This window comes from Heterocephalus glaber, unplaced genomic scaffold (genome assembly GCF_053883595.1).
Source record: "Heterocephalus glaber isolate CG9 unplaced genomic scaffold, H.glaber_assembly_v1.0 deba00001497, whole genome shotgun sequence".
NCBI lineage: Eukaryota > Metazoa > Chordata > Mammalia > Rodentia > Bathyergidae > Heterocephalus > Heterocephalus glaber.
Genome location: NW_028258320.1, coordinates 49,486,134 through 49,501,027, shown reverse-complemented (window position 1 = coordinate 49,501,027; position 14,894 = coordinate 49,486,134). Strand labels below are relative to the sequence as shown.

Sequence of the window (14,894 nt, the reverse complement as noted above, 5' to 3'; positions counted from 1 at the left end):
TGTTGGCCAATCAGCGGCCAATAAACAAGACCCGTCCAAGATCAAAGGGGAAGGGGTGGGTTCTAGGCGGTAGCCACGCCTCAAGGCAGAAGAGTGACAGGCAGCTTCACGAATGCCTACAGAGGCATTGTCCTTATGTCAGGAAACAGGTGGAGCCAAATTGGCTTCTGCACCAATGGTTGGCTGGGGGCGTGTCCGCGGGCAAGCGGGAGCCAGAGGCCGGGGGCTCTCTGGGCCGCGCCTGAGGCGGACGTAACGGGGCCGGGGGGCAGCAGGGTGGGCGCCACGGCTGGCCCGGGTGGATGGAGTTGGAGGGGCGGAGTGCAGGCGGTGTGGCGGGGGGACCAGCGGCTGGGCCCGGGCGGAGCCCCGGGGAGTCGGCGCTGCTGGACGGGTGGCTGCAGCGGGGCGTGGGCCGGGGGGCCGGCGGCGGGGAGGCCGGGGCCTGCAGGCCCCCGGTTCGGCAGGATCCAGACTCTGGACCGGACTACGAGGCGCTGCCCGCTGGAGCTACTGTCACCACGCACATGGTGGCGGGTGCTGTGGCAGGGATCTTGGAACATTGCGTGATGTATCCCATCGACTGCGTCAAGGTGAGACCTGGACCGGGCTTTAAACCCAACCTGGGGGTGACCCGACCCTGTGTCCTGTCTAGAGCTAGGATCCCGGCTGAGAGCCGGAACCGACGGGGTTACTTCCTCGCTCCTGCCTACTACACGATTCGAACTGATATGCCATACAAGCAAGGTCCCGGCTGGGAGTTAAGCCTAGTCAGGAACCAGGACCTATTTCTAGCCATCAGTGAGATCTGAATCGGGACTCAGGATCAAAAAATCTGTCAGCCAAAGCCCTGGATCCCAGCTGGGACTAAGCTGGAGTAGGTTGGGTTGGGATACCCGAAGCACAGGTAAGTACTACTAACTCGATTAAGGTGAATCCAACTAGCATGAATCAGCCTGGATCTGATGACTTGAGATGTTCTTCGGGTAGGTGCTTTTACAGGCTTCTTGCTGTGTCTTCCCTTAAAAGTTACCGGGCAGGAACTGGAGTCTGGGATCTGTGAGCTAGTTAAAGGACACATTAAATCTTAACCATGAGTGTTTGGAAATCACTGTGCAGTCAGAAGTCAGAGTTCCATACTGGAAGTCATATGGGAAAGACTGTTCAGGAAAAGGTTTCAGTTTCTCTGTAACACGAGTGTGATAACCCACCTATTTCCTGAACATAAAAATTGAGCTGGGATTAAGACTATATGTTCAGGGCTGGGGATTTAGCTCAGTGGTTCCACTGTCTGCCTTGCAAGCACAAGGTCCTGAGTTTGATCCCCGGTACCAAAAAAAAAAAAAAAAAAAAAAGAACCCGAAGACTGTATGTTCAGGGAGTACATCAGCCGCCCCACAAGAGCAATGAAACTGATAGTATATTTCTTTGGGCACCTGAAGTTGACAAAAAAAGAAATGTTGCCTAGAAGGGAGGTGTGCTGGTATAAGAAAGTGCATGTAAGTGGAGAAAATGGAACTGAGATCAACATGATGACGTAATTGATGTGAAAGTAAAAATAATTGGATCCACAGCCAAACAAGATGATTACTGGATACAGAAGTCAGGTTCTCCTGAAGAAAGTTGGGTGAAGATGGGAAAAGATTAACATTCTTTATAGTTTTCATCTGTACATTGGTAAAGATGCCAACCACTAAAAGCGAGATCTAAATTTAGGGGGAAATAAACTCAAAGTGATTGCTGAAATAAATATGATAAGAGACTGGTGCTTCTTTTACATGTTAGTGGCAAGAGTCAATGGCAATAGCATGGCAGTTCTTTGATGTATGTTTTCTTCTTAAATTAGGAAAATATTACATATTCAAAAGGAAGAGAGTATCAACTTGGACATTGCAAAGCAGGCCTCTTCTGCTTTTCCATGGTTCCAGTACCATTTCATATTTTCATTAGTAATATGGGTACAGAAATAGGGAAAGTGTTCATGAAGCTTTGTAAATGACATTGAGTTGGCAGGGGTATTCTAGCACATTACAAGATAACTCCTAACAAAGGCCATATCCAGTGAAAATGTGGTTAAATGTATTTGACTAAGGTGAACATGAGAATTTTAAATGCTTCTGTCAACTGAGAGAAATAAATAGTAAAACCTATATGAAAGAAATAACTATGGAAATGTAAAATATATAAATACAAAAGATTCCAATATTTATGTAAGACTCTTTGTTGAATGACTGTGAGTTAATGATGCTACATATCCAAAAGTTAATATGATCTAGCTGCAGAGTAACCTCACTGCACTTCTACTGTGAAGAGAGTGCAGGATCTAGGGTGCTAGGCTTCCAGATGAGAAATGAAAAAGAGGTCAGGGAAAGCAGTAAAAATTATTGAATGGCTTAGAAAACATAATTTAATAATGTGACTGACATATAAATATTATTACACATTATCAGTTTAAACTGTTGGTCATTACAATTGCACAATTGGAGGCTGCCTCCTTACTCTATATTTATATAATGCTGTTATAAGCATTTTATAAATTCCTGTTAAAAATGCCTCCAGAATATTTAGGTGTATATCCTTAATAGAGGCAGATCTTTGTCCTGTGACAAACATATCAATCAAAAGATTGATTTTGTAGGAACAGAGACCACTCAGGATCAAATATAGAAAATAAGGTGAAAACTCAAAATGAATGGGTAATAGCTGCTTGGGATCAAGGATAAAGTGAGGCTGGAAAGCAAGATGATTGATTTACTTCTGAGGCCTATAAACCCATTAAAGGAACACTTGTAGAAGGGTCCCAGCCCCCCGGGCAGGGGGGTGCAGCACCTCCCTGGCAAGTGCAAGACCCTGGGTTCTGTTCCTGGTACCAAAAAAAAAGAGTTCCAGAAAGTTTTGCATAACTACAGCAATACTGGAATAAGTCACTTCTAGCCTTCCAAGATAGCTGTTTTGAAGAACAGTCCTTATTCATCTATATAAGCTTTGGAATTTTTGTTTAAAAAAGTTAGTCATGCAACATTACAGTTGTGCCTCAAAGCCCTACATTAAAGAAAATTATTTGATCAGAAGGAAAAATGCTCAGGAGTTTTAAAATACAAAAGCTTACCTTAGAAGAATCATTTTTGCTTGTCATTAATGCTGGGATTTAAATGATTAGAGAGGAGATCAGTATGAATTAGTGTCTGTATGTTAAATGCTTTTGTGCAAGCATGAAAGCAGAAGTCATATCCTATCCTTTAGAAAGGGTTTCCCAGTTACCTTCTCCCTGGGCAGCTATTCTTTTGCCATAAATGGATGATGGAAAGGAAAACCAGCCCAAGCTTACCCTAAAACTTGAGGCAGGTCTCTATCTGGTTTAGACCCTAAAGGGCAACCACAGTGTTTGCAAATGAAAGCTCATGTTGCCTCTTGGCATGCAAGCCTCTGTATCCCCAGCCACTTATCAGGGTCAAGTTGACTTAAAATATCCTTGGGAGGGATCATGGGAAGTCAACACAGCTTTGCCAGGCCATGGTCATCCACACATATATTTCCATAATCAAATAGGGAGGCTTGGGAACCCAGATAAATCCTAGTCTCCTTTTCCAACCCTCAGAAGCAAGCATCAGACTTTTATTTGTAGGGACAGAGTCTTCAACCTAAAGCATTCAGAATCCTCAAAATCATCTAAGGACTCACCTACTACCAAGTTGCTCTTTTTTGGTTCTGCAATGGTGAAGCAAGTATCAGTTTACCTAATAAGTTAAAAAGGAAATGAGAGAAATCTTTTCCAAATTCCAGATGTAAATAGTTACACTCAATTACTAGTAAAAGATTAGGAAATGGAAACATTGGCATATCCGCTTTTCTTATGATAATAGTTAAATATTCAATAAATGACAATTGTTCTTGTGTGCCAATCACTGTCTGAAATACCCTGCATATATTTATTCATAATCTTTGAAACAACTTCATGAAGTAGACACCATTTTCATTATTTTATAGATGAAGAAAGGCTTAGAGAGCAGTTAAATAACTTGTCCAAGGTTACAGTTTAAGTGGAAGAGTTATGAGTTGAATCCAGTCTATGTGACTCACAAGTCTTCCCTGTAGCTTCCCAAAAGCAGACTTCAAGAATGAAGGAAGGCAAAAATTTCACAAGGGAGCTCCTCTGAATATATGATTTTCAGATTAACAGCCTAACACATAAGTCAGAATAGCCACAGAGAAACTTTACAATAAAAAAAAAAATGCAAAATTAAACCTGATTTAGTAGTGGCTAAGGACCAGTTAGTTGCCCATGTCTATTTGTGAAATGATTTATACAAGAAGCAATGCTGCCATGATCTGTAAATTCTTGGGTATGAGCAAATATATCTTAGAGTCATATTTTAATGCAATAAAGGCCTTATGTTTATAGCACCTTATAAATTGCCAGTGGATTTTATATGCCTTCACAGCAGCTTGAGAAGGAACCAGCTATTTGGGCTTATAGATGGTAACTTTGAAGCTCAGAGAGGTTTAGTGACATATTGAAGACAATGCATCTAACAAAGCTGGGCCTCAGCTCACGTTTTCTGACTCAAATATGGATTGTCTTAAGCCACTTAACTCCCTGTTAATTTGTTTGGCTTTCTTCAAAGGTAGTGGTTTTTCATAATGAAAGCTTTTCATAAATTCTTAGAAATGTTATCATTTTATGAAAGGTAGTTTTTTGTTTGTTTGTTTGAGGAACCAGGGATTAAACTCAGGACCTTGTGATTACCAGGCAGGTGTGGTGCCACTGAGCTACAGCCCCAGCCCTGTGGAAGGTAGTTTTATTGGCCAACAAATTTGGGCATCCATATTCATTTTCATATTTGCATAGCTTATGCCCAGGTCCTCTAAGTGTATTTTCATTGAGTTAATATTGTTGAGTGAAATTTAGATAGGTGTCTAAAATGTTCAGAGTAACTTACTCACAGTCTAGTTTTCTCTTGGGGATGAAGAGTTCCAGGCCTATGAGACCAAAACTTTCAGGACTGGTTGCCAAATATGCCATTGACTCCAGGAGAGCAATGCAATTTCTGAATGTGTCCCCTGAACAAGATCAGTTTCAGACAAATTTATAGAAACACATAATTGTTAAGCTACCAGGCCCAGTTTAAATACATATCTGTTAAATACAGCACACCCTTTATTGCAAATTCACGGGATCTTTTTGAGAAATGTAAAAGAATGTGTCAGTTGCAATCAATGATACTGTGTATTTCTAACTGAACATCCAATAAATTAACCTTTTAAGTGCAGTTTTTTAGAAGGCAGGAGAAAACTCTAGAGGAATCTGGATTGCTTGTGGCAAACAAGGACCTGTTAATCTGGTTAGCTTCTTTTCTCCCATGCTCTTGAGAAGAGGTATTACTCTTGGATTCCAGTTGGCCAACAGAAAGTTCAAGATTTAAATCCAAACTGAATCTAGTGATTAAAACAAAGGCATTTAAACTACCTGGGCATCATTTTCTCCATCTTGATTTATCAGTAGTGCTACTTGTTACTTTCTGAACTAGTACACACACAGCTTTGTGACAAAATATTCATTCATTAAATAGCCTAATTTTAAGTGTTTTCTGTGTCCCAGGCACTAGACACTGATTTCAAATTATTAGTATCTATGTTACTGTAACTGTGAAACGGGTTGGTAGATGAGATTTTTGTGGGGAGACACACTGGAAAGGAGGTCTGATTTGGAGAAGTGTTTCAAACAAGGTTAATTTTCTAAATTTCAATAAAATTTTCTGGAAATGTCATACAGGTTTCAACCATACACTCATTCCAATCGTTGAATCTTCCTAAGATTCCAAGGGTTATGTTTCACAGGGACTGATTTTATTTACTGATGCCAATTTTGGGATTCAGTCCATTTAGATAAGAAATCTGAGGCCAGGCATGGTGGCACACACCTGTAATCCCATCATGTGAGAGGTTGAAGCAGGAGGATTGCCATGAGTTCAAGGCTACCCTGGACCTACATAGTTCAAGGCCAGCCTGAACTGCCTAGTGAGACCCTGTCTCAGAAAACAAAAACAAAAAATCTGAAAGGCCTTTTAGAGGCTAGGTTGGTTTTCAGCTAGACATTTCCCACTTTCATATTTTTGGGGTAAACTTTCTTTCCCAGGAAACTAGAGCAGCATCTATTAGGAATATCACTTCTGTCAAGACTAGCTTATAGACCCAGCTGGCACTGCCAAATAATCTGAAAAAGTATCAAAAGATGACCCACCATCTCATTAATTAGTATATTGTGTGGTGAAGCAGGGCCAGGGTTGGTGTTTAAAGCATAAAGTATGTGGTATAGGATGAGTAAGTACTTGAATTTAGAATCCATTTGAAAAACTCTTAGCCTGTGTTTATTGAGGCACAAAAACAACTTCTGTATCACAGGCTTGATATTTACTGCTGGGGGAAGAAATTATTAATAAATAGTAATGTTCTCAGGGAAAATAATGATCTTCCACTCCTGGGGTCACAAATGACTAGAAAAGGAAAGATCCAAAGCTTGGAAAGAAAAGATATAGATTTGGGAAGGAGTAAAGTTGGGTGCCAGTTACCACTTCCACAGACTGGCACAGTTCCCTCTAGAAGGCCTGCCCAGTTCCCAAAACCCAAGTGTTGAGGAGAGAAGGTGACATCACTGACATTGCCCTTCTCCTTGCTGTGATTTCAGACCCGGATGCAGAGTCTACAGCCTGACCCAGCTGCCCGCTATCGCAATGTGTTGGAGGCCCTCTGGAGGATTATAAGAACGGAGGGCCTATGGAGGCCCATGCGGGGGCTGAACGTCACAGCAACAGGCGCAGGGCCTGCCCACGCCCTCTATTTTGCCTGCTACGAAAAGTTGAAAAAGACATTGAGTGATGTAATCCACCCAGGGGGCAATAGCCATATTGCCAATGGTATTGAGCCTTCCTGTGCTGGTTCCCCCACTTTCCCAGCTTTTTGGGCTTTGCTGCTGTCAGTGCTTCCTGGTCTCGGCATGGTTTGGAGCTACAACTTTGGGCTGGGGTAGGCCAGATTATAGGGAGGGACTTCCAAACCTGATGTTCTCAGACAACAGGCTGCTTCAACCCCATCCCTCCTTTGGGGCACCTCAACAAAGGGTTACAGTATTCTCCCTTACCTGTCAGCTTGACTTTTTCCTGGCATCAACTGTGGAGACATACACTGAACTGCCCCCATTGTATATTTCTTGATAGTTGGGTGGTGTCCTGCTCCTCAGGGCAGGATTGGAGGTGACCCAGGCACCCAAGGAAGACACTAATGGAGCCTCAGCTCTTCGCCTCACCTTTTCAGGATCCCAGCTGACCAGAGGCAGTTTGTCATTGGGGACTTGACAAAGCCTTGACAAGTGAATGGGGGTGAGGCTAGGTGACTGTCTGGAGAATCCAGAAGGTTGGAGGTTGGGTGAAAGCAAAGGAGGGGATAGCAGCTCAGGGTTTCAAGATTGCCTAAAAACCAAGTTGAGTGGGGAAAGGGTGAGGATACAGTAGCTCAGGATTTGAAGGGAAGATCTGGATGGACAAATGTTAAAATTTGGAGATGGGTTGGAAAGCTTAAGGGCAAAAGGATTGAAGGCAGGGTTCTACGGTGAGCACACAAACCCTGTGTGCTCCCTACACTGGCTACACTCAATGTGTCAGCCTCCTTTGACAATAGTGTATCTGCTTCCTATCTGGGGTATAAGCTGCATTTATTCTTAATACCATCTGTATTGATAAAATCTGGGCTGTTTTCTTTGCCTCTTCTGGGCCTTCCTGTCATGGGTGTGGAGTATACATTGATGACCTTACTAGATTGGTGGGAACAAATCTATTCCTTTCTTGGAACAGGTATTCAGGAGCATTGGGTTCTCTTCTTTTGGACTGGCTCTTAGCAACATTTCCTTTGCTCAGTGTGGTTTAGCACAGCCACTCCCCATCACTTTGGGGGGCCTCAGCGAATTGGTCACCCCCTCCTGGCCTTACATGTGGCAGTTGTTTTCTCATTTGCAGGTGCAGCCGGGTGTGTGGCAACATTACTTCATGATGCAGCCATGAATCCAGCAGAAGGTAGTGCTTCCTCAACCTGTCTCTCTGGTCAGCTGCATCTGCATGTCTGGGTCTTTGCTTTATTTATGATTGGTAGGAAAAAGCCAGAGCAATTGTCAGTTTGGGTGGGAAATCATGCCATGTTGCTTTATTATATCACTAGAGGGCGCTCCCTCCATATTTTCAGTACTTGGAAGGACCCCCCCCCCCGAAACATTTATTGGGATTTAATTCCTTTGGGGGGCTTCCTTGGAAAAAAGAGATGGTTGTATTGGCCTGTACCTGGGCCCCTCTTTGTAGTATATTTGATCTCTTATGAAAGTTTAGCAGATTATTTCATTTTACTTCAAGGAGATGAAGATGGATTTTGACATTTAAAAGTTTGCCTTATTAGAATGAAGACAGTTGAGATATAGGAATAAAGATTATAGAGCTCAGGCCCTGCATTTCTGCTTTGACCTTGGTGTTTAGTTGGAAGAAAATTCTTCAAACGCATTCTCACTGTAAGATACTAAGGTACTGAAACAAGTATGAGGGGATAGTGCAGTGCTATGTTCTGTATGTTCCAGTTCTGTGTCTCTCTGGCCAAGACCATGGGGTAAAAAGGTCAAAGCTAAGCTGGAGATCCACAGAACTTATACCACGTTCTGTACTTGAGAGACTAGGAAGTGTTTGGAAACTAAAGCTGAACTCTTGTTGGCTAGGAATCTTTTTGGTAGCAGTTTTTCTTCCCCTTTGGTAAAATAACCATTATAATATTTTTAAGAGTTAGGTACTCCTCATACCTGAAGATTGGGATTATTAGGGCTCTGTGTTCATTACTATGTCCACTACCACTGAGTCATTTCTTGTTGGGGGTTGTGAAAGTATAAGATAATAATAGGTATTCATTTGAAGAAGACCCTCTGGAGGTACTAAACCATAGGTATATGCTGTGTGTTAACTGGCTGGTTTTAAAGAAATCTTCCTGGGAGTGAACCATTATTATTTTTTTGACTCTTTACCGACCCTCTGCCTCCTCCACCCCTCAAAAAAAGGAAACATGAACTTACCACGTTAACTGGCAGCTCACTCATACTTTTTTCTCTCTCCATTCCATTGGCTGATATCCTGACTTGGGATCTTGCACCTGGACACTCTTGGTCACTGGCTGGTTGCTGTCACCATTTCCTTCCTCCTTGCTATGGAACTCCAGTGATCAAGCAGAGAATGCAGATGTACAACTCACCATATCACCGGGTGACAGACTGTGTACGGGCAGTGTGGCAAAATGAAGGGGCCGGAGCTTTTTACCGCAGCTACACCACCCAGCTAACCATGAATGTTCCCTTCCAAGCCATTCATTTCATGACCTATGAATTCCTGCAGGAGCACTTTAACCCTCAGAGACGGTACAACCCCGGCTCCCATGTTCTCTCTGGAGCCTGTGCAGGAGCTGTAGCTGCTGCTGCCACAACCCCACTGGACGTTTGCAAAACACTGCTCAACACCCAGGAATCCCTGGCTTTGAACTCAAACATTACAGGACACATCACAGGCATGGCTAGTGCCTTCAGGACGGTATATCAAGTAGGCGGGGTGACCGCCTACTTCCGAGGAGTACAGGCTAGAGTAATTTACCAGATCCCCTCCACAGCCATTGCATGGTCTGTGTATGAGTTCTTCAAATACTTAATCACTAAACGGCAAGAAGAGTGGCGGGCAGGCAAGTGACGGAGCACCAAGCAAAGCCAGGGGTTCAGACAGCACTGTTGCATCCTGCCTTCCAGCCATATTCTTTCTGCTGACACGCTCTAGCCTTGAGTAGAGTTGGAAGAAAGGTAGAAGGCTCTCCAGGCTCTTGGGTTTGGCTAACACCAGTTCCTGCCATCCTCTGTTGCTGCTGCCACCTTTCCTTCCAGGCCCTAAGCAGGTGCATCTGAGCACACCACAGCACCCCCAACAACCTCTTCATCCTGAGCCTGGTCATCTGCTCTGGACTGTTACAGAGGGATAAGCAGCACATTCCCCTGGTTCCTAATAAAAACAAAACAAAACAAAACAAAAAACCTTTAAATTAAATGGTTTCATTGGGTTTGTCTTACCAAAGGGGAAGTGAAGTACTATCAGCTGTTTTTGACTTGAAGTATAAATCAAGGGACCCGAAAGAAGGTTTACTGAGGATGCCTGTAGTTTTTGTTTCTGCTGATTTTCATAATAATTTAAGACTAGTTCCCATTTCAGTAGTAGGCATCGAGGAATCTGCCTGATGCCTAGTTCAGTGGGCCTTTGACACCCCTTCATTTAACAGGTACTCTTGATCCTGCTCATGCCTCTTACCTTGAATGGTAGTGGCATAGGAGAGGAGACCTCTTCTGTTTTAATTCTCAACTCTGCCTGAGTCGTGAAATTTTCCACATGGCACTTTGTTTTCTACTTATTGCAAAATTAAAATTATTCAGTGGAACTACAAATTCTGAATATTGTGTGATAAACACATTACATTTGACTTTAAGGGTTTTATAAAGTACTGGAGCATATGTGATCTCATTTGGTTCTCTCAAGTGAAGCAGGCAGTGCAAGTATCTCTACTTCACAGACAAGGGATCTCAGAAAGGCCTGGGGTTCTCTGAAGATCTTTTCACCCCAGAAGTGATTCCCTCTGCCAATAGGAAGGGAGTTGAGGGCACGTTCACCAATGTGCTATTAATGAAGAAGCTCCTGCTTGGTGGCCACTTAGTCTGCTCGGAGACCTTCAGAAACACTAGTGCTGTGTGGGTCTGTCTGCTTCTCTTGGGGATATCACCAGTTATTAGCAAGTTCTCCAGTACATAGCATAGAAATATGCCCCACAGAACGCCCACTCACCGTCCTTGTTAGGTCATCTGTCATCTACTCATTCAGAAACCACTGAGTGTATCTCTAGGGTCAAGGACACAATGATAAATGAAACAATTCCAGCCCTCAAGAAGGTTTTTGTCTGGAGAGCAAATTATATATAAACACATAAAATATCAAAATAAATGACAAAAGATCATAGATAAGCCTAGAACACTCCAGAGGATATAAGGAAACCAATCTATTCCTGGGTAACGTCATAGGCTTTTAGAAGAAATGACATCTCACATGATACCTGAAAGACAAGCTAAATAGGTGAAGAAGAGAGGTGTTCTAAGGGCTGGGGCTTTAGCTCAGTGGCACTGCACCTGCTTCGCAAGCGCGAGGTCCTAAATTCAATCCCCAGTACCAAAAAAAAAAAAAAAAAGAGGGAGGTGTTCTGGTCAAATACCTGGAGGTAGGACAATAAGAAGTGTTTAGGGTTTAGTGTGCAAGTGGTTTGGCTGGATTGAAACAATGTAGGCAAGGTGGGGCTGGAGAGTTGAGCAGGAGCTGGGTCATAAAGCAATGTGAAGGAGTTCAGAGTTTATCCTAAAGGCAGTGCACAAATATTACAGGGTTTTAAGCAGAGGCAGAGTGTGTTCAGATTTACCATTTAGACAGATCACTTAGGCTCTCTGAAGGGAGGATTAGAAGAGCAAGACTAGACAGGCAGGCAGACTGGTTAGGAGGCTGTTGAAGTAATCCAGCCAACTGCACGGTGGTCTGGATCAAGACTGGCAAGGAGATTGGGGCCACGGAGGGTTGCAGGAACAATAGGATCTGGTTACAGAATAAATCTTGTCCTCTGCCTGACAGCCCTTCAAGTATCTATGAGGAATCATGTTTGCATACACTTGAAAAAAACTGTCAAGGAAACAGCGGGGGCTCCTGTTCTCAGCCTTACTGACATAAGCTATGCTGCCTCTCTGATTTAGTGATGGAAAAGAGAGATGTTAATAGTGCTGATTGGCGGTCTCTGGAGTCAGGATTGCCTATGGAACAAAAAGTGTGACGATACCACTGCAGAGGTGATTTCAGAAGGTTTCCAAGTACAAATGTAAGCAAATGGCTGCCTTCTGGCACAGACTAACCAGAACAAAGCGGTGGCTCTCCGGGCTTGGTGGCACATACCTGTAATCCCAGCATGGTGGGAGGGTAAGGCAAAAGGCACAAGTTCAAGCCTAGCCTGGGCAACTTAGCAACGTAGCCAAGACCCTGTCTCAAAAAGTAGGGAGGGGGTGACTCTCCAGAACTTGTCCTTGCAGTCAGCTTTGCAGAGCTTCTGTTTGGCATGGTGTCTGGTACACAGTAAACATGATGACAATAAGGTTCTTTCTACAAGAAAAAGATGAGGTGATTTCTGAAAGAATAGTAGCTACTGAAGACTCAGCTTTAATGCTGTTCATAAGTAATGAGAAAATACAAAATGACTTTACTCCAGTTAGGTTCTGCAGGTCTCTTGTCCCAGTCCTGAGACATAACAGAATATTCTGGCAGGGTCAAAACAGCAGCTTCGAATGCCAGTGACTGGACACCTGAATCAGTTCCACGGGGCTCAGAGCACCCAGGAGAAATGTGGGTGTTCGGTGGCAGGCTCAGGTCCACAGCCATTGCAGAAAGCCACGTAGGCTTTTTGACACTTTGAAGACTAAGTGCCAAGCAACCGCCCAGAGCTAATTCCTGCACGGCACCATGTATCAGGGGAAAAGTCACAATTCAGTTAGGGAACATTTTCTTAGTTGGTGAGACAGACCAACATGAATGAAGCAATCTTGTAGTAACACAAGACAGTGTATTGCCATGTACTGGATTATATAAAACAATAATGAATTTTAGAGACAGAAAAGGTAAGTGTAGGTCAGAGTCAATAGAGAGGAGGGTGGGTTTAATAGCAGAATAAAAAATACTTTTGTAAAAGCCAATAAAAGTTGAAGCATGCTAATTTTATAAAATTTATAAGAGACAAATAAAAAGGAAATGTTTCCAATCCCATTACCCAGAGAATATGAATTTTTCTTTTCTCATTGCTGTAGACCAAACCCAGGCCTGTGTGCATGCTAAGCAAGTACTCTGCCACTGAGCTACATACCCAGCCCAAAATATCACATTTTAATGTACATATAATCTAGCTTTTCTATGTGTAAATTGTTATTTTCAAATATCATTGGAATAACATTTGAATATTGTTAATTTCAAATATGAAAACTCACTGTAACCAGCTTCTTTCACCTAATAGAATATGGTGTCTATCCTTCCACGTTAAATTTCCTATCAATTGTGAATGGCCACACAGCATCCTAGTATATGAATGTACAATAATGCTTTATTCAGGTTAGTCCCTAGTGTGCCTTTATAATAAATTATCAAAACATTGCTATGGTCGGTTGGGAGAGAAGGTTCACAGTGGGAAGACGGTTTGGCGCAACCTCCTGGCAGGTACTGAAAAAGGATGCACCCTGGGTTAGGAAGTGGTGGGGCAGAGGCTGGCAATCAAGAATGTCAGGGCCGCCAGGGATTTCGCTCAGTGGTTCTGCCACCTGCCTCACAAGTGAAAGGTTCTGAGTTTGATCCCCAGTACCAAAAATAAAAAGAATGTCAGGGCTGGGAGGCTCATTAGAAGTCATCTTGTTTCACACCCCTCCTACTTCACTGTGTAGCATCTCTAGCAGGTTCCTCCACTCCTTTGAGAGCTCACTGTCCTGCAGGGTAATCAATGTCATTCCTTCGAAGCTCCATGTTAGAAAGTTCATCGTCTCCTGCTTCCACTCTGGGATCCTGTCATTCTTCTGTTTCTGCTGCCTTTGGAAGAAGAGCCAATTTCTTCCGTGTGGCCAACAGAGCTTTATATAATTTTGCCCCGGCCTAGCTCTGCAACTCCAACCTGCCACCTGAAAGTAAGGGATTAAACAAACATCTATTTTCTTCAAAATCTAAACTGTTCCTTCTGCTGTCTTCATCCACTGATTCAGGAGACTTGATAGGTAATGTGCTATCTAAACTGTTAAGAATTTCATACAATTGGTGTTCACTGGACATGCAGTATCGTGTTCCTTCCTGCTTCCTTGGACTGGTGAGTGAAGAACCAGACCTGCAGGAGCTGAACACAGTACTCCATGCATCGTCAGAGCTCTATTAACACAACCTTAATACTACCACTACACCTGCCCTCCTACCCACAGTCACTTCACACGCTCCAAAGGAAGAACATTTCTTTATAAATTTAGGCACTTAAGTCTCCCTGTAATTTCCACCTTGGCTAGTATCTTCTGCTTGCTGGAGCAGGACAAAATCACACAAATCTTTCTTCACTTTGTCAGCTCTTCAAAAATATTAACACAGCTGTTATGTCACCCAGGGAGGGGTCAGAGCACAGAGAGCCTGGAAGTGAGGCAGAGGAGTTTAGACTTGACTTAGCAGTGAGAACCTCTCATGGCTCCTGAGCGGGGAGAAATTTGATCAAAGTGACGCATAAGAATGATTCGACCCGCATCCCAGATACAGGGCAGCCTGAGACAGGGACTCCAGCTAGGGATTGTTGTCATCATCTTGACAAAGACGACCCTGAGAAAAACTGTTACAAGATGAAAGGCACTTGATGGTGCCTTAGACACTCATGTGGGAACTTCCTGCAGGTGGTCCTGCACTCATCTATCTGATGGTGTTTTGTCTCCTTAGTTAGACTGGGTCCCAGAGTGTTGCCTTTCTGGTACGACCATCTGCACCACAAGACTCATAGTAGATGATTACCATGAACTGGTTGTGGATGGACACCAAATTTGTCTGGGGGAATGTTCAGGTGCCATTTCCCTTCATGTACTGAACAACTGGGGGCACTGAAGTGCCAGGCCTATCAGATGGTCAGTTTTATGGGTCAGTATGGCAAGGCTATCGTTCCCAGTTACTCAAACACTAACCTAGCTATATTGTCACTTAGATAGTGATACAACTTAAGCTGAAATTATGGGTACCTAACAAAGGCAGTGTGGTGAG

General features: G+C 43.4%; 1 protein-coding gene across 2 annotated transcripts; it reads left to right on the top strand.

Moving 5' to 3' along the window:
- The first annotated feature begins 190 nt into the window (after window positions 1-190).
- On the top strand, window positions 191-10,093 carry Slc25a28 (solute carrier family 25 member 28). 2 transcript variants are annotated; one of them, XM_004838648.3, is made up of 4 exons: window positions 191-593; window positions 6,686-6,914; window positions 8,010-8,066; window positions 9,241-10,093. In XM_004838648.3, the coding sequence occupies exons 1-4, from the start codon at window positions 303-305 to the stop codon at window positions 9,756-9,758; spliced, it is 1,095 nt and encodes a 364-aa protein (XP_004838705.1). In that variant the 5' UTR covers window positions 191-302; the 3' UTR covers window positions 9,759-10,093. The 2 variants fall into 2 exon arrangements, with proteins under 2 accessions (XP_004838705.1, XP_087041237.1); XM_087185111.1 differs by lacking the exons at window positions 191-593; window positions 6,686-6,914 and adding an exon at window positions 7,195-7,376.
- The last annotated feature ends 4,801 nt before the right edge of the window (window positions 10,094-14,894 follow it).

Excerpts from the sequence above, each read along its gene's own strand:
- Slc25a28 (XM_004838648.3), top strand. The coding sequence starts at position 303 with ATGGAGTTGGAGGGGCGGAGTGCAGGCGGTGTGGCGGGGGGACCAGCG. Across the intron at positions 594-6,685 it reads ATCCCATCGACTGCGTCAAG|ACCCGGATGCAGAGTCTACA; the intron begins GTGAGACCTGGA and ends CTGTGATTTCAG. Across the intron at positions 6,915-8,009 it reads CAATAGCCATATTGCCAATG|GTGCAGCCGGGTGTGTGGCA; the intron begins GTATTGAGCCTT and ends TCTCATTTGCAG.